This window comes from Anolis sagrei, chromosome 6, assembly GCF_037176765.1.
Source record: "Anolis sagrei isolate rAnoSag1 chromosome 6, rAnoSag1.mat, whole genome shotgun sequence".
In the NCBI taxonomy this organism is placed as follows: Eukaryota; Metazoa; Chordata; class Lepidosauria; order Squamata; family Dactyloidae; genus Anolis; species Anolis sagrei.
Window position 1 is genome coordinate 84845063 of NC_090026.1, and position 20355 is coordinate 84865417.

At 38.4% G+C, this 20355-nt stretch overlaps 1 protein-coding gene across 1 annotated transcript in view; it reads left to right on the plus strand.

Moving 5' to 3' along the window:
• The window catches only part of NGLY1 (N-glycanase 1), a 29211-nt gene that overhangs the window by 331 nt on the left and 8525 nt on the right, over positions 1-20355 (plus strand). Inside the window, exons 2-9 of the mRNA XM_060781902.2 lie at positions 3743-3857; positions 6796-7014; positions 10338-10500; positions 12122-12341; positions 13757-13878; positions 15722-15867; positions 17832-17942; positions 19041-19205. Of these exons, the coding sequence (XP_060637885.2) occupies positions 3743-3857; positions 6796-7014; positions 10338-10500; positions 12122-12341; positions 13757-13878; positions 15722-15867; positions 17832-17942; positions 19041-19205 (1261 nt within the window). The remainder of the gene's footprint in view (positions 1-3742; positions 3858-6795; positions 7015-10337; positions 10501-12121; positions 12342-13756; positions 13879-15721; positions 15868-17831; positions 17943-19040; positions 19206-20355) is intronic.

Sequence of the window (20355 nt, forward strand, 5' to 3'; positions counted from 1 at the left end):
GTCAGATGCAATCAGATCTCTCCCTCTGGATGGCCTATTAAGCAGGCATGCTATTTAAGGAGCATAAACAACACGTGGATATTTCAAGAATAAGAGTATAAATAGCAAGATTGTGCTTACAGCACACCTATCTTAATGCATTAATCCATTCATTGCTTAATAACATTAATAGGAAGATGGATTTGTTTGTGAAGCAACCGCACTAATGTGAGAGGTCAAGCCATCTAAAGAATATATGCAGGGATAGTTATAATGGCCATGCAGCAAAATACAATAAAATCCACAAAAGAGGGATCTGTTCATGGGCCAACCAAAATGCACAAAAATCCATCATGCAAAGGAATCTAGAATGTCAGTTTGATGAATTTTTATTCTGAATATGGCAGTGCATATACACCACTCAGAAAGCACAGAGATGGTGAAACAATGAGAAAATGTCAGAACCTTGGGCTTCTCTAAAATGCATGTATTTTGCTGTTAACTTACTTAGGAGATCCCTCGTTGTCCGAGTAGGATAATCCTCCAGGGTGGGTCCATAGGTGACTATGGAGCCCTGTTTTTGATCTGCTTCATCTCCCGCAGCGAGGGCATTGGTTTCCAGGTGGAAGGTGGTCCCAGTTGGGGTTGGCTTGACGCGCCTTCCTCTTGGCACGTTTTTCGCTTTCTCCCTCGATTCATGCCTCTTCAAATTCTGCAGCACTGCTGGTCACAGCTGACCTCCTGACAGCCCAGGGCTTCCCAGTTCTCAGTGTCTATGCCAGAGTTTTTAAGGTTGGCTTTGTGCCCATCTTTAAATCTCTTTTCATTCTGTTTTCCATTCTCGAATTCAGAGTAGAGCAACTGCTTTGGAAGACGGTGGTCGGGCATCCGGTCCAGCAGAGTTGATGGCGGAGGACCATTGCTTCAGTGCTGGTGGTCTTTTGTTTCTTCCAGCATGCTGCCATTTGTCCGCTTGTCTTCCCAAGAGATTTGTAGAATTTTCCAGAGGCAGCGCTGATGGAATCGTTCTAAGAGTTGCATGTGACGTCTGTAGACAGTCCACGTTTCGCAGGCATATAGCAGGGTTCGGAGGACAATAGCTTTATAAACAAGCACCTTGGTATTTAACAGTGCTGTTAAATAACATACACTGTAATGAGTTTGGAGTCACAGGAGGATGCTTTAACCATCTTTCCAGTTCCTCAGAAAATGGAGTAAATATCAGAATAAATCCAAAAGGAATAGAGCTACAAAAAGCCTCTTTGTATCCCCTTCGGGAGAAATAAAGAGGGGTAAAAATAAATATGATAATAATAATAATATATTATCTATATCTGTATCTACCTATATTATTGTATTATATTAAAATCAAACCATTGGGAAGACACATTCAATGTGCAATGCTATGCCAAAGGATCCAAAACACATTTGGCATGAAATATTGGACTAGACTGGGGCAGTTATCTTTCCCCAAGTGCCCTCAAATGCTATTTCAACAATATATGTATAATTTTATGTATATCCGGTAAATAATGCACTCCAGTCATTCTCTCTCATATATATATATCCCCAGATATAAATGCAATTACTACAAATAATTCTGGGCATATTGAAATGCAGATTTGACATGTACCAAAGGAATAGGAATAATGTGGACTGAAACCCCACCAGTAACTTCCAAACAATTAATAATCTATTAGAAAAGGTTCTAGAACTCAGGTTGCGCTACATTGTAGGCTTATTGCAGTTGGACACCACATTAAATGTCGTGGCTCAAAGCTATGGAATCATAGGAGTTGTAGTTTTGCAAGGGCTTTAGATCTTTCTGTGACAGAGTGCTGCTGTCTCGACAAGCTATAACTCCCATGATTTCATAGCATTTAGCCATGTCAGTTACAGTGGCATCAAACTGCATTAATTCCACATTGGAGACGCACTCTTAGAGGTCCCCTTCCACTCGAACCACTTGCCATACTTGATTTGATAGTTCTACTCAGAGGACATACCCTCCAATATTTCACAAATGTGTGACCAAGCAACATCAGAGTGTGATCAAGGTGGCAGAAATTATTAATGAAGAGGAATACTGTACACAAGGTAGCGGAGGCTGCATCAGTTTGCTTTTGCCTTTTCCTGTGAGGAAGGGCAATATTCTGTTATCTCTGCTGAGATATTACTTTTGCAATCTGAACTCAGCCTGCAACAATCAAAGAGGAAGTGGGAGGAAAGGGAAACTAAAAGCAGCTGGACAATTTGGAATGACTGGCTTAATCTGGACTGTCCCAGCAAATTCGGGATTGTATGGGAGGAGAGCCTCTTCAGAAGATCCTACACTCTGGACAAGTGTGTATATAGAGAGATGGTCCTTTGGGCAATGTGGTCTTGATTGATATTAACAATTAGCACTTTTAATTGCACCTAGAAACATACAAGAAGCTAGTGGAGGTAGTGAAGTACTGGCGGAATAAAATCAAGCACTTCCTGTAGAATCGATGCAGTTTGATAGCACTTTAACTTCCCTGGCTATGAAATTGTGGGATTTGTAGTTTAGTGAGGCACCAGCACTCTTTGGCAGTAAACACTAAAACCTTGTAAAACTGCAACTGCAGAATTCTAAGAAAAATCCAAGAAACATAGAATCCAGTACAGAAATATAAAAGCAAAACCTGGTACTTGAAAACAAGAACATGAACAAAGGCATGGAACTAGAAGTCTCTGAGCAGGCATGGCTTGACAAGAGCTGTTGTCTCCATTATCAATGTTGACCAAACTTCTGGTCAAAACTCCCAGCCTCTCTAATATACCCCCAAAAAATCATGTCTTTTCACATGAGATTCAGATGTGGGTCTCTTTTCTAATAAGCGCTGTGACCTTCATATTCTTTGTTGATCAGCTCTAAGTCTACTAAATCTAGGTCTCCCATCAACAAACTCATTACATTATCTTGAAACTCGCTTTTCTTGGTACCTGGAGTTTCAGCCTTTACTGCATCCTTTGGAATGTGGCCTTGACACAGACTGCTCAGTTTCAGCACTTAAATTCTCAGGCCCAGAATCCCCATTAACAGTAATATCAGACACCACCACGGGCTGAACTACAACAAATCCTTGTTGCCACAACTAGCCACATTTTTCAAAATCCAATTCTCAGAGGGAGAAAAAAAGTGAGGTGAAATAACCTGAACAGAGGCACAGACAGCAAAACGAACACCAAAGGGGTGTTAACCCTCCCCTATGCTACAAAAAGTGTGTGTGTGTGAGCATGTATGTATGTATTTGTCTGGAGTTACACTTTAAAATGTACCTGTTCCAACTTACATACAAATTCAACTTAAGACCAAACCTACAGAACCTACCTTGTTCGTAGCCTGGGGACTGCCTGTATTTTGAACCTCAAAAGCAGCTGTGTTGATGACTCCCTGAACATCATCCTAATGTTGCTCAGTCATTGTGTTAATTTTGCTTCAAAGTAATTTTCTAAGCTCTAAAGATGTTTACTACTCTGGTTTCCAATGAGCATAAACAATAAAAGACTTCAATGGCTCTTTATTAACTTACTTAAATAATAAATAGGATCTGAAAGTTGTAAATCTACTTTTGTCTCTTTCTGGACATCAAAATGTCATTCTGGGATAAGCAGAAAGTCATAGCCAGTGATGTTATTGAGGCATGAAAGCAATGTCCCTGGTTTCTAAATTGATGCAATTCTATTATGTAAGTAATACGTTTAAACAATGTCCTGTTTTTCTTTTAAATCAATCAAGACACCCAAATGAAGAAAAATACAGGTCTATTAGGATTGCAAATCAAGCATTTTCTACCAGATTGCTGCCTGTCAGAGGGGCTGTTGAATGTCTCTTTGAAATGGGTTTTGAAGAGGTGAGTACATTGGAATGAGACTTCTCCAATAAAATGCTGCCCAGTCTTCTTGAGCTTTTTTGAATTATAGTTATCCTTGCACAGCTGTTTTTCTGTTTTCCCATTGGTTCTGTCTTTGCCCAAATGATTCAGTTATTTTGCTAACTTTGTGGCTCCTCTTTTCAATATTTATTATGCCTATCAATAGATAGCAAACCCCAAGACACATGGGCTTAGTAGTATATGGTGCAACGTTTTACATGTTTGTTTCTCATTCTGTTTTTCTTTCTTTCATGTTAAATTTATTGACATTTGTTTGTAGAATGTATCTATCCTGCTGAGACACCAACCCTATATGCACCTAACCTGAGTGCAAGATTGATTAGTCAGCATGGGTTTTCTAAATAAATATGCATAAGATCATTCTGTAGACTTCATAAATATGCAAAGGGGTAAAATTTTATATAGCAGGTTATAAATGCTGCATTTGATATTGTTAAAGCAATAAAATGAAGTTTGGGTTTGATGAGAAAGTAAATATTACACATATTGGAATGTTCCTCTCCCCCATTGCTTCAACTCTCATGGAAATTTTACATTTCTAGTCATGTGTTAGATACATTATTTAGAAAAGGGAAATTACAGTATTAGTTAAGTGTGCTTTGTGTTATTGTGTGTGTCAATAAAACTTCCAAACTAGATTCTGAATAAGTGTTCATTTGATTCAATGGATGTATTCCTAGCTGTAGGAATAAGACCCATTGGTATCTGTAAGAAAAAAGATCTTTTGGATGATGTGATGTCTCAGCATAGATACTAAACTTCACTAATAAAGTCTTACTTCTATTTCTGCGGTGAATACCTTCCCGGACTTTACATTGATACTCAAAAATGTGGGTTATAGCAAACCTTATTAAAATGAAGCCCAAGAATACCATAGGATTGAACTGGAAAGCCTAGAAAATGCATTGAGAGGATATTATTTGTTGGTTGTGGATAAGTGAAACCACAGATACCAGTCACATGGATATAGGGGGTCATATTGCAGATGTTTAAACATTGTACTGTCACCTACAGACTTCATGGAATTACACTGGTGATCAATCTCCTTACCAAATCTATAGGGTGTTTCAAAATTATGAACCTACAGTATGTATTTGAGTATAAGCCAACCCGAATAGAAGCCGAGACCCTTAATTTTACCACAAAAAACATACTGACTCGAGTATAAGCCAAGGGTGGAAGATGCAGCACCTACTGATAAATTTCAAAATAAAAATAGATACCAATAAAATTACATTAATTGAGACATCAGTAGGTTACATGTTTTTAAATATTTACATAAAACTGTAATTTAACAAAGGACTGTCCAACACTGATTAAACCATTATTCTAAACTTATTCAATGGAAATGTACTTACATATCCTTCCAATAATAATAAAGAGAGTAAAATAATAAATGTAATAAAAATGATACTAATAGAGTAAAATAATGGAAATGTAATAATAACAGTAATACTATATATATTTGAGTATAAGCTGACCTGAATATAAATCGAGGCACCTAATTTTACCACAAAAAAACTGGGAAAACTTACTGATTTGAGTATATGCGGAAAATGCAACAGCAACTAGTAAATTCTAAAATAAAAATAGATACCAATAACATTACATTAATTGAGGCATCAGTAGGTTAAATGTTTTTGAGTATTTACATAAATCTGTAACTTAAGATAAGACTGTTCAACTCTGATTAAATCATTGTTCTAACTGTCAATGTAAATGTGCTTATGTATCCTTCCAATACTCACCATAGTTTATTTTAACTATACATTTTGTGGAAAATGCTGTGTGTATATGAAAAAGGAAAAGTGGGAAAGACTGGCACTGAGAGAGGAGGAGAGAAAGGCGCGTGCTGCGCAAGAAAGGAGGAGAGGAAGGTGCACACTGCGTGAGAGAGGAGAGGAAGGAGAGCTGAGTTGCTGTGCGGAGAGGTGAAGGTCATGGCAGAAAGGCGTGGGGCTGAAAGAAGCCCTTCTTTCAGTCCCATGACTTCCCGCCAGGACCCTCACATGAGGGGGGCTTTTTCAGCCTAAAAAAGGGCTGAAAAACTAGGCTTATACTCGAGTATATACATTAATAGAGTAAAATAATAAATGTAATCATAATAATAGGGTACAATAATATATGTAATAGTAACAATAATAAATAGAGTAAAATAATAAATGTAATAATAACAAAGAGAGTTAAATAATAAATGTAATAATAATAGAGTAAAATAATGTAAATGTAATAATAATCATAACAACAACAACAACAGAGTAAAATAATAAATCACCTTGACTCGAGTATAAGCTGAGGGGGGCTTTTTCAGCCTTAAAAAAGGACTGAAAAACCTGGCTCATACTCGAGTATATATGTTAATTTTGAAACAGTATATTTCATGGTGGTTACAGTTACACAAAAAGTATAACCGGTTTAATGGGTTATCAAGTTTTATTGATCTTTTTGAGCCAGAAACAAATCTATTTTTAAAATGGGAGAATATCCATTAGGCCTTATGTTGCGGGATCTCCATCTTGTGAATGACTGAGGTTAGGGGCTGTTTGTGTGCTGGGAGAGGCATGTCACGGTAATCATTTGAAACTCTATCCCCTATCTTTTCAAGTAAGAGTTTCCTTCATGGGCGGTTTTAGATTAGTTCCATCTTTTTGAAAGATGTACTTCACAGAGGTTTTATGAGGATACGGTTGACTAACCCTATTTATGTTGTCCTGATCTTCTCAAAGAAAGATCTCAATAATTCCCTTAGAAATGACTGGTGCTTTGTTTTTCTTAAGGAATGATAAAACCACTGGATAATTTAGTTTTTGTTTAAAACCAGTGGAGTTAACTGTAACAGAGGTTGAATTGTTATATCATAATACAGCAGTTCTTATTTTTGTAACTGTAATTTCAGGGGGAAACGCATCTTGTTTTTCCTAAGGAAGCCTCCATTGAACAGTTGCGCAAAATCCGAGACCTAATTGCAGGAGAAAGAAATAGCCGATTGCATGGATCAAATCAAACTGAAAAATCTGGATCCTCTCAACATGTAGCAAATGCGCCTCCCGTGGCACCTCAGCCACCAAGTACCGTGGGCCCCAATTTAAACCCAGTGGCTCAGTCTGCTGTCATGGTAACCACTTCAGAATATCTTACCAGGAATAGTATTTGAAAGTGAGAGTGGAAATTAAAGAACTAAGTGTGGGGTGAACGTGTAATTTTAATTTGCTTAGTAAATGTTATGCAAAATGTAGAAAGTTAATACTGTGCTATGAGGGTTGAATGAAAAGTAATGCCTCCACCTTTGTTACTTGGGTTTGGATGGGAATATTTTAATAAAACAAATGCAGAAATAATCCTTAGAATGTGGTCTTTAACTACCACTATTGACTTTTTGACATAAATCACCAGACAATTGGATACCAACGATGCCAACGATGAACAAGTTTCCTGAAGCCGTCACAGAAGAAATCAACACTCTGTTTCTGCAACCCATCGTGCACAGATCTTCCAATTGCCAAGCAAAGCAATAATGTGACCCATACGTTCTTGTGAAATGCCAATTATGCTTGAACTCTCTCTCTGAGTGATACGATGATCGTCCTGAATCAATCTGTCAACCTTTTGCTTGTGAAACTCAGAGGTTGCTGTCACAGGATGTCCAACTCTTTGTTTTTCACGCAAGTCAGATGTTCCCACCTCAACTTCTTTAAACTTACTCACCCAACGACACACAGTACTCACATCAACACAATCACTATAAACAGCTTGCATTCTCTTACGAAGCTTCTTTGGGATGACATCTTCTGCTGTCAAGAATTCAATGACTGCATGTTGCTTAAGTCGCATTGACCGACCATCTGCACAGGGTTCCATACTTCGCACTTTAACAACACAATCATTCAATGCTAAGAGTTCACTCCAAAATGGAACTGTAGAGGAGAGTCTACTGAACAAGCCAGTACCTGCTGCATACCAGTATTGCCATCTGTTGGGGAGTTACGAAGGTGGAGGCATTGCTTTTCATTCAACCCTCGTAGGATCCAGTCTTTAAAAGGAATCAACCAATTTCCATTTCATACATTCAGATGTGCAACGAACAAATGAAACTGTAGCAGTTTTCTGGTTCTATCACGTTATGCTTTTAGTTTGCATGTGCAGGAATAACTTTTATGCAGGAGAAAACAGGTTTCCCTGTATAGATTGTTTTGTGCAGAAATTCTGAAATTCAGCAAAAGTTTATTTATGTTTGTCTTATTTCTGTCCTTCAGTGAGGAATGTCTAGTTTTTCCTTCTCATAGGAAAGAAAACTAAGGGTACATCTATATTGTAGAGCAAGGGTTCTCAAACTTTTTCAGCCACGAAGCCCTTTTTGAGGAGAACATTTCTCATGAAGCCCCAATATTTTTTTAATATTACATTACATTACATAATTATATATCTAATGTACATATATCAGGCATGAATAAACTTTTTGACCAACATAAATTTAACAGTGGAAGACCCCAGGGGCCATCCAGTCCAACCCCTTTCTGCCATGTATGAACAGGACAATCAGTGCATCCCCTGAGCGGTGGGAGAGAAATAGGGTTTTGGAAGTAAGCAAGATGAGGGGAAAAGAATCAAGTAGGCGAGAAAAAGGGGCTTTGGGGGATGAGGGAACAAAGAAAAGAATTTCAGGGGTGAGGTAGGTGAGGAAAAAGGCTTTTGGAAAGAAGCAAGGTGAGGAAAAATGGCTTTGGGGGTGAGGGAGATGGGGAAAGGCTTCTGGCAGCAAGGGAGGCAGAGGAGGGGAGAAGTAGGAAAGGGAACGAAAAGCTTGGAGGGAAGGGTAAGGGGAAGAATAGGAGGGAACCGCAGAACACTTTTTGAAAACCACTGCTGCAGAGTTAATGCAGTTTGATACCACTTTGCCATGGATTAGTACTGTGGAATCGTGAGATTTGTAGTTTGGTAAGGCACCAGTGCTCATTGGCAGAGAAGACCTTGGAAAACAACTCCCATGATTCCTTCGCATTGACCATTGGTTAAAAGTGATGATCAAACTGCATTAATTCTGCATTGTAGATTATAGTAATTTCATGACTACTAGACATTGACAAAATTTTCAGGTAAACTGCAGTCAGAATCCTGAGACTGTTTCCACTAAAATTGCTTTCTCGGGCAGCCTTTGAAGAAGAAATACTCATGTATTTATTTGAAAGGCAGAAGGGGAGTAAATGCAATTTCACAAGTTTGAATTACAACACAACGAAGTTAAGTCACATACCTTAAGAGAGCTCAGAGAAGCAATGAAAGGAAAGGGGCAATGAGTCATTTAATTATTCTTCCCCCTTGAAGATGCTTTGAAGTCCAGATTCAGACAGTTTGTCACTCTGTTTAGTCTGAACCTATAAAATGGAGTAACTGATTTATTTTATTTTCCAACAAAAATAGGCCCTGGCTGTCTGGCTCAGTTCCAGACATTAAGACTAGTAGCATTTCACAATTTCCAGTAAGCATAGAGATGGGAAGAACCTGTTTCCCAGTTATTCCTTATTTCTAAGAACATCAGTAAGTTCTCCAAGGTTCTCTTGACTAGAAACCCAAACACAGAGGTTGGGATTGTTCTGTTGTTGAACAGAAGTTCCCATCAGTCCTAGTGAGCATAGTGAATCTTGAGAAATGCTGAAAGTTACTAGTCAACAAATTCTGGAGGACCACATAGTTTCCATCCCTGGCTTGGATGTGAAAATCATACTTTTTACTGTGTAGAAGTGCCTTTTAGTGTCTCATTTATGGTGGTCTTTTGATCACTTGGGTGTTTGACAATAATTGTCCACAACAGCAAGAGAAATACACTTGTATTTAACTTGATGCAGATCTAACTATGCGATTTTGAATTTGTCAAGGTGCCATTCGTCAGTGCGTAGACCTCATCCCTATAGATACCAGCATTGGTGAACTTATAGCTTTTAACTCTCATGACTCACACCAGATGTATTTTATACATGCACCTGTGTTTTCAGAGGAAAGTTCAGTTTATAAATTCTTGAAATAAATGAAAACAAAGTGCCAGTGCCATAGCTTAATATTAAGTTAGTAGAACATCTCAACATTTCTCAAAATGAGTTCTTTCTTCTCTAGAAACCATGCACTGATTTTGAAGTGTGTTTGTGTGGCTTCCTATTTCTTTTATTTAGGCTTGTGAATAAGACACTCTTTTTACCTGTTATGTCCATGTGAATATACCTGTTCAAATAATTAAAAATAGCTTCACATGTCATTCTCTGGATGTATTGGACTACAAGTTCCATTACCAGGCCAGCATTAGCATGCTGACTGGGGATTTTGAGGTATTAGACAAATGTATCTGGACAGTAACCATTGGCAGAAGACTGATTTGGAAGAATAAAAGTTTGGAGGCTGCTAGAAAACCTTTTTGTGAAATGAGGACAGTCTTTCTCCCCGTTTTAGACAATGGAATCACTTTTCCTGAAGACGCTTCAATCAAACTTTATGCATGTAATGAAATATGAGACACCTGCTTTACAAAAGAAGGCTCTGGCCTGTATACCACTCCAAGAACTGAAAAAGAAAGCTCAAGAAAAACTAATACAAGCAAAGCAAATAGATAAAGGTAATATTTTAAGGCAGTTTGGAAATTTAGAGATATTAGGCAGATCCTGTGAATAAATATATGCTTCTTTACTACATAAGATCTGGGTTACAAATATCTCATTAGAAGTGGAAGAGACTGTTATTATCATGTATTTATTAGTCTTGTGCTTTTGTATAGAATTGCTCTCCGTTTCTGTTTGTTTCATTCGTATGGCCCCATTTTAATTTTTGAGTGCTGCTTCTGAAAACAGGGCCTTTCCAAATTTTCATCCCATTGGCCAACATGAGGGGGGGCTTCCCATGCTCCCCTTCCCCTCAGTTTTAGGGCTAGAACAATTGTTCTCAACTTGTAGGTCCCCAGATGTGTTGGCCTTCAACTCCCAGAAATCTTAACAGCTGGTAAACTGGCTGGAATTTCTGGGAGTTGTAGGCCAAAACACCTGGGGACTCATAGGTTGAGGTGCACTGGGCTAGAGGATCTCATCATTTCACTGATCCTCAGGCTCCCTCCAGCATTCATTTGAGTTGTTAGGGTTGGTGGGATAATCCCTGTCTCTGAATCCAGATAGGCAAAATGCAGTCTGTGGCTCATTGATGCTGTTTTTGCAGCCCATGGCTCTTTTCCAGGCTCCATTATGTTTTTAAATGGGTAGTGAGCCCCCCCCCCCCCCAATACTTTTCAACACACAGTAACTTGGAAAGAGACCGTAGCCTGCAGGCCCAAAGTGCCTGTGACTGCCAGGGCTTGCAGCAGAGTGCAAAGCAGAGCACAGAGCGCCTCTTTACTAGTCACTCAGCACTCAATGGGTTTATCCCACCAACCCTAACAACTCAAATGAATGCTGGAGAGAGCCTGAAGATCAGTGAAATGGTGAAATCCTCTAGCCCTAACATTTAGGGGGAGTGTGGAAAGCCAGTGGGATGAAAATCAGGTGACCAAACAGTTACCGTTCCCACTTTTCTTCCATTTCACTGGTATTTCCATATCAGAGGGGGTGTATCATTTTGTGCCATCCAGATGGACAGTACGAAATGGAAACACGAAATAAATGGATGACACAAATACCGGACTCATGACTTGTATTTATATAACACCATATCCTGGTGTAGCCTCCTGCCATTTCACAAATCCTCATACTCTCATGCGCATTTGTTTGCAGTGTTATATAAGGAATACAATTTTATACAATAGGTCTTGAGCATCTGCAGATTTTGATATCCACAGGTGGGTTTTGGAGAATCCACAGACACCCAGGGTTCACTGTAATAAATTGTAATCTGCCCTGAGTTTCCACGGGGAGATGGAGCGGAATATAAATGATGGTGATGGTGATGGTGATGGTGATGGTGATGGTGATTATTATTATTATTATTATTATTATTATATTGTTTTGGGGTGGCATGATGTTAAATGTTGTAGCGTATATTCCAATAATAATAATAATAATAATAATAATAATAATAATAATTTATAGTCCACCTTCTCTCCCCAAGGGGACGATTAATTACACTGTAATAATAACTTCACCAATTGAGTAGAAAGCACTTCTATTTCAGTTGTGTGTGGATTGTGTAAGTAAAGTACATTTTAATGTGATTTTGGAGGTTCTGTTTCAACTACTATCTTCTAACTTTTTCAGCTTCTCTTGTAAATGAAAATGATTTTCTGCTGCTAGAACTCCTGAACTGGTTTAAATGTGATTTTTTTGAGTGGGTAAATAACCTCCCGTGTAGCAAGTGTGGAGGCCCAACAGAATCGAAAGATAATTTGATACCTAACGAAGATGATCTGAGATGGGATGCAAGTAGAGTGGAAAATCACTTCTGTAACCAATGTCAGTTTAGCAACAGGTTTCCAAGGTGAGTGTATAGTGCATAGGCACTTTTATTAGTTTGGCGTGTATTTAAAACAATGGTTGGATACGGATTCAGTCATAGTCTAACTGAGCTGAATAGGATTTAAGTTAGGCATGTTTAATAAGTTGCATTTATTTCATGAATTTGGAATCAGCCTTTAGTGTTTTCCATATTTTTAGAAAGTTATTTTATTCATTTTTATCTTGAAATAAATTGAATCATAATGTGTACAATGTAAGGTCGATAATTTCCTTGTAAACACTACGAAAAAGATTCAGCTAGACTTGCCTTATGTTTTGCCATGTAGAATAGAATAACCAATTGGTTTATTTTTATATCTCTTATGACTTATATATTGCCATTGGGAAAGAAAGGTCATATTTGTTTAGAACCACTATTCTCATCAAAATAGCCATTAAAGCACACAATGTGATCCCTGGTAGTATGAATAAATGTGAAATGTTAAAATACCATTGTTGGGTGTATTTTGTGTTGGCTGTGCTTTCAACAGGAATCAAAACAAAGAATCTCATAAGTTTGAAGCTTATCTGTTTGACATGAAGTAGACACTTTAGAGTTTAAACTTCATGATGAAAGAAACCTGGATCTGCCTCTTATTTACCATATTTACACAATTCTAATACTTACATTTTTTGACTAAATTACCTTCCCAAAATTAGGGCGCACATTAGATTTGCGTAATATGGTAAATACTTTTTTGGGTTTCAGGGTTTTGAAAATTGAGGTGCGCATTAGATTCGATGGTACATTAGACTCGAGTAAATGTGAACATCTAATGTGCCATCTTTCTATCAATATACTGCAGTATAAGATAATAGTTTACAATTTGATAATGTTATGCAGTTCATTAGATCCCAGGAAAGAAACAAATAGATTAATTTAACAAATGTGACCACTCTATGGGAGAAATGTCAAGTAAAATACTCTAAATAGCTTATTTTATTGTATAACTTTCCCAAAACTAGCAGCTATAGAATAATGGTTAAGATAATGGGGGGAGGTTGGAGGGATAATAAGGGTAAAGGTAAAGATTTCACCTTGAGATTAAGTCTAGTCGAGTCTGACTCTGGGGTTGGTGCTCATCTCAATTTCTAAGCCGAAGAGCCGGTGTTGTCCATAGACACCTTCAAGGTCATGCAGCCAGCATGACAACATGGAGCGCTGTTACCTTCCCGCCGAAGCGGTAGCTATTGGTCTACTTACATTAGCATGTTTTCAAACTGCTAGGTCGGCAGAAACTGAAGCCAACTATGGGAGCTCACCCCATCCACAGATACAAACTGCTGACCTTGTGGTCAGCAAGTTTTGCAGCTTAGCGGTTTAACCTGCTTCACTACCGCGGCCCCTGGAGGAATAGTACTGACTGCAAAACACTTTCTAAAACATTATTTGCGCAGGTACAACAATCCCGAGAAGCTCCTGGAAACTAGACGTGGGCGCTGTGGAGAATGGGCCAACTGCTTTACCCTCTGCTGTAGAGCTGTAGGATTTGAAGCAAGATATGTTTGGGATGCAACAGGTATAATAGTTTTAGTACTACTTTTATTAATGCTAATGCTACAACTCTTGTAAGCTATGGAACAGCACTATTTTAAATTGGTAGAACTATTTCAAGCCTGCACTTTGAGTTAGTCATTTAGATAAGATCAGACCAACAATGCAATCCCATGTATGTCTGTTAAGAAAAATATGCCATTAGGATTGCAGATTACATCAGGAAATACTCACGCGACCCCTGCAATTTCAATTTACTATGGAATAAAAATATTTTTAATTTTAATTTTATGTAGATGTGAGAATTGTTGGAAATACTTACTCAGCAAAGTTTTTAAACTTTATGTTCCAATTTTCTTTCTTTTGATCAGCACCAAAGGCAGTGCTAAGATTGTATCATCAGTTAAGACACTCCTGAGGGTGTCTTAACTGCAATCGTTAGCATAATATACAGAAATAAAAATATTTATTTCAAGTTTTGATACAAATACTTTTGGGCAATACTAGAAAATACAACACCCAAGTATGCCCCAACTAAAAAAAAATATGTTGCACCAGAGTTATATCCCTTTTGAAGATGCTATGGGACCCTTTCCGTATTTCTTTTCCTGTTAGTTTGTTGCCATTGCCACATATAAAGTCTCCCCATATATCAAAAGGTGGAAAAATTGGGGACCTGGCCCAAAAAATGTCTGGACTCGAAGCTCATGGTGCCATCTCTGGAATGGAGCATAATTTCAAGGGAAAAATCTTAATCTCTGAGCACACCAAGCTCTACATAAGGAGCAGGGAGCAGGAAAGTAAACAGAACCCTATATCCCAGTGGTTCAGTGCCAAAAGGGAATGAGTAGATACTTGCTTATCTTTTCATTTGACTGGCTGAAAGCACCCATTTAAGTGGAGACACTACTTGTACACCTGTGTCTTTGCCCTCCAGCTTAGAGATACAGTCAAGCGGCAGAGGTTTCTTATGGCTTTGTGTTTGCTCCAGTTGAGCTTCCGAGCAGACTTCAAAGGCAGACCTGTGCAAACGGCATTGCATTAATCCTAGATTTAATTTATTCATGAGAATATTGATATCCCACATTACATCTGCAGTTCTCAGGGTAGTGTGTAGACAATAAAAATAAATTTAAAAATCAATAATTTAAAACAATTAATCAGAATCTAAACAGAACTTAAATCAACATACACTGAAAGTATGTATCATGGCCAGATCTGCATTCTGCTGGAAAAGGGGCTTTTTCTTAGGACAAATGGTTGCCACGATGGCCAAGATTGGGAATGTATATTCAAATTAATTACACAGGTCTGAGACAGTAGCTTTCACATAAGCTCTCTCAGTGATAAGAGAGCTAATCGGAGACAGAAGATGTTTTGACATGCAGACTGTGCCAGCTTCTTTGTGCTATTTTGAGAAATGCAGACTTTTTTTTTCCAAAACTGGGACAGTATGCATCCTCAGCACTGTTGAGGAACTTAGAATCTTGGAAATTGCAAGTATGTCTTGTACATCTCCTATAAGGATGGAAGTGAAAGATGGATAAGTGGGAAATACCCATTGATATTTTGGGACTTTTAAAATCAATCTTCAAAAATGTACTTGTAGTCTAAACCCTTATATCCTTGCTCTTTAAAAGGGTAAGCAGAGTTGGGATAACAGACAGATGCGTATGTGGGAAGTCTGCATGCAACAAGAATGTACTCTAACATGTAAGTCACCTTGATGATGTCAAATAGGAATGGAAACACATTTAAGTAAAGAAGCAAATATAATAAAAGTGGGAGTGATTTAATTTCAGCTTCCTAATGTAGAGGGGATTTGCTTTCTACGTTGGTTGCTTTTCTTTGACTTTCCTCTTCCATAGATCATGTCTGGACTGAGGTTTATTCATCATCCCAGCAAAGGTGGCTTCACTGTGACCCTTGTGAAAATGTCTGTGATAAACCCCTCCTCTATGAAATTGGATGGAGCAAAAAGCTTTCCTACATTATTGCATTTTCTAAAGATGAGGTAAGAGAAGCTACACTTATTGTACATGTGTCAAACTTAGCCGCGCGGGCCAAATCCAGCCCTCCATATCATTTTATGTGGCTCTCCAGATTTTTGTGTATGTGTCAGGAGCAACTTGAGAAACTGCAGGTCGCTTCTGGTTTGAAGGAATTGGCTGTCTACAAGGATGTTGCCCAGGGAATGCCCAGATGTTTTACCATCCTGTGGGAGGTTTCTCTCATGTTTCCACATGAGAAGCTGGAGCTCTAAGATCCACTGGGGAGGCCCTTCTCTCACTCCCACTACCATCACAAGCATGGTTAGTCAGGACGAGAGAGAGGGTATTCTTTGTGGTCCCCCCCCCCCCCCCCGCCTTTGGAATGCCTGTGGGGAAATGAGACAGGCCCCTTCACTCTCCTCTTTTCATAAGAACTTGAAGATTTGGTAGTTTCACTAGGCCTTTGATAATGACTAGTTCTAACCCCAGCACCTGGCCACTGATTAGAACTTGGCTTTGCATCCAACCCACTACTCCGGATAGTCCTACAAGAGGCTCTGGAAATGAACAGCTCCAGGCCCCACTATGACTATTGTTGGGACCAGTCATTGCACTTTACCCATTTCCTGGCCTCCTATGTTGTGCTTTGTATTAGCCTCAGCCCAGCCCTCCTAAATTGCATGGCCCATTCCGTAACTCCAAAACAGGTTATTTTGCATGGAAGAATATTGGGGATTGGTCTTTTAATTTTATGCATATGTGTGTCCTTAATTTTATGTCTACATTTTGGCTTATCCTGTACTTTTTTTGTGTGTACTTCGCCTACATGAAAACTGCCTTGAGTCGCCTAGGGGAGATAGAGAGGTATACAAGTTTTATTATTTATTATATTATGATCGATTGGAGCTCACCCCGCTCCCCAGATTTGAACTACCAACCTTTCGGTCAGCAGTCCTGCCGGCACAAGGGTTTAACCCATTGCATCCCTGAGGGCTCTTGGCCCTCTAGATGATGGACTACAACTCCTGTATTCCTCATACAGCTACATCTGAAAGGCTGCAGTTTGTCCAGTTTAGTCAGGAAGGTAGGGTTTGGATTTAGATACAAGGCTTGTGGATATGATGTCTGAATTTAAAATGTCCTTTAACAAGCGCAAAGCCACAAGTGCTGTTGGGGACGATTCCCATTATCCCCAGGATAATCAAAAGTGATGGGAGTTGTTCAATATTATTTGGGGATCCACATTAGGTACAAATCAAAGAACACCAACCACTATGTAAAAAATATATTGTTGGTTCTCTTATCTCCATGGATTCTCTATCAATAGATACAATGGCCCTTTAAAGGCAGCTGTAAGGCTGATGTGGCCCTTGATAAAAATGTGTTTGACACCCCGGCTTACTGGAATTAAAACAGTACTCTTGTGTAGAAATAGCTTTATTTTCAAATAGTAACTGCTTGCCATTTTAAAGCAGTTTAACAAATACATTACAAGAAGAAATAACTCTTTGAACTAGAATACAGGCAGTCCCAGAGTTACAGACATCCGACTCATAGTTAAAAATGTGGTTGAGACAACAGAATGTGAGAGGAAATCTACCCTTAGAGAGGGAATTTCACTCTTGTGAGAGTTAGCATGGGGAAAAGGTGTGTCAGCTAAAGCTTTATCACCAATCCTTGTTTCTACAACAACCCCAGATTTTCAAAATCCAGTTGTCACAGGGACAGAAGGTGAGGTGAAATTTTCTGAACACGGGCACAGACAGCAAAATAAACATCACAAGGGTGTTAGCCCTTGCTTATGTTATACTTTACTGTAGAAATGTACCTGTTCAAACATACATACAAATTCAGTGTAATAACATATCTACAGAACCTATCTTGTTTACATTCTGGAGACTGCCTGTAGTTCCAATTTAAACAATACTTGAAATCTAAAACCACTTCACATGTTTGCTTTACATCTTCAGCATTGCATGCTTTTCAGGTTGTTGATGTCAGCTGGCGTTACTCCTGTAAACATGAAGAACTTCTCTCAAGAAGGACACAAGTCAGTGAAGCAGTGCTGCGAGAAACTATAAATAATCTCAACAAAGTGGTATGTACTTCTATCTTGGTTGATTGGTTAAAATTATACAGATATTGAAACTAAAATGTACTCGAATTGACTGCAAGGATAATGTCATAAGTTTACAGGAAGAGAAGGAGTCTCACTAAAAATAAATATGTTGTTGTATTAATTTTTCATTACTTGTGTACAAATTGCAAAACCATCATTAGAAAGTGGGGGAAAATGACTGGGTGTATTTATTTATTTATTTATGACATTTATATACCGCCCTTCTCACCCCAAAGGGGACTCAGAGCGGCTTACAAGTAAAAAGTAAATACAATATATTATATTATTAGCATAGCACAATATTAATATTATATATTACATTGTACTATAACATTATCCTGTAATATTATAAGTTGGTTGGAATATTATAGGTTGGCTGGAATATTCTGGAAGATGCACTTTTCCAAGCTCCGGCTCTTATCTGGGATCTACCCTAGCAAACCTTTTGTATCGTTATCCCAATACCCACTTGCATATGGGATATATTGAGCATGGTGATCAGATCATGATATGAATAAACATAACAGTTTAAATAATGTACCAGTAAGGCCTTCTTGTGGACCACCCTAAGAATTTGGGGGGGGGGGGAGACTGAAGCCCCTCAAGCCCCTCATGCTTGCCTAGAAGAGAATTTGATTCACTGTGGAATATATCATCTGAATAAGTGAAAAGAATTGGAATATTAGTCATGGTTGACATGGAAATTAATGCTCTTCATATTGGCTATTATTTGTCACATTGATTTACATTCAAAACATTTACATAAGTAAGTCTAGATCCAACTGAATGTGAAAAGGTTTCCTCCTGTTTTACTTGAGCCTTTATATTCCAGCTATGAATACATTTTCATAGACTCGTGAGTGCAACATGATTAAAATAGGCTGTAGTCTTAATAAGATAAGTGTTTGTTGATTTATGTTTTTACACTGGGGAATGCAAATATATCTGGAAATAAAGTTGTCATATTGTATACAGTTTTATGAGTGTAAGACGCTTTGCTCTCCATTTTTTTTCTTTTTAGTAAACATATATTGGAGTGTAATCTTATTTGTTAATCACTGCTTTCTCTTACCACAGAGGCAGCAATCTTTGAGCGAAGGAAGACGAAGGGAGTTGTTAGAGAGAATAATTGTGGAGCTTGTTGAGTTTATTTCTCCTAAAACTCCTAAGCCAGGAGAACTTGGAGGAAGGATTTCTGGATCAACAGCTTGGAGAATCGCCAGAGGGGAAATTGCTTCAGAGGTATTTGAAGCATATATTAGTGACTATTTCAAAACTCTTGGTTCATGGTCTAGTTTTAACTTGGTTGCTTTAGAGCCCCAGTCCGTTATTTTTTTTTAAAGTCAATTTTTAAACTGGTGTTTGATACAGTACAGAAAAATTGCTTGTCGTCTTTAACCCATCTATCATTCTTGTCAATACCAAATATAGCACTTATTTTCCAGACTTGTTTGCATGTATATGCAAACAAGACATTGGTGGAATTATCCCAGCTACACAAGAACAAGCTAGAAACCACACAGAAAGGTTTAAGAGATTTTTTTTGTGTCAGGAGTGACTTGAGAAACTGCAAGTCACTTCTGGTGTGAGAGAATTGGCCATCTGTCTGCAAGGACATTGACTAGGCCACGCCATGATGTCTTTTGATATTTTACCATCTTTGTGGGAGGCTTCTCTTATGTCCCCGCATGGAGAGCTGAAACTGATAGGGGGAGCTCATCTGCGCTCTCCCCGGATTCTGACCTGTTGGTCTTCAGTTCTGCTGGCACAAGGGTTTAACCCATTGCACTACCGGGCGCTCTTGTAAGAGAGTGAAGGAACAGTGAATGTGTTAATAAGTGAAAAGCATTTGGAGTGCTCAACTGTGTTAGGTTAATCCTCATATTATTCTTAAAAGGTAGGCCATGTGCTTAAGGGTTTTTTTTTTTGGCTCTTCTCATGAAACATTATTTCCCTGTGTAACAAGAGGGTGGGGGAAGCATTCTCACAGAAGCACTCAATTTGCAATGTGTTTGTGGATTTCCACTTTTGCAAGATAATGTAATTAGTCACAAGGGCTGCTCATAAAATCCATAGTCTGTTTGTTCTCTTCAAGTATGCTTCAACTCCATTGACATCAGTTTCAAATGACATGACCCCCTTATTTTCGGTATACTTGTAGCAAAAAGGTGCTTTATAAAAACTGACCATTATTCCGAATCAAGAATAATAACAGCTAGCAGATCCAAACAGTCAAAAACATAGCAGATTATGTGATTTAAGCCTTTCTGCCAATGCTTTGAACATGGTTTACAATTTAATATTAGTTGCTTGGAAGTCAACAGAAATAACATGAAAGAAGCAAGAAGCAAATAAACCCAAAATAATGTAGCAGATTTAGATGCCCTTTGAA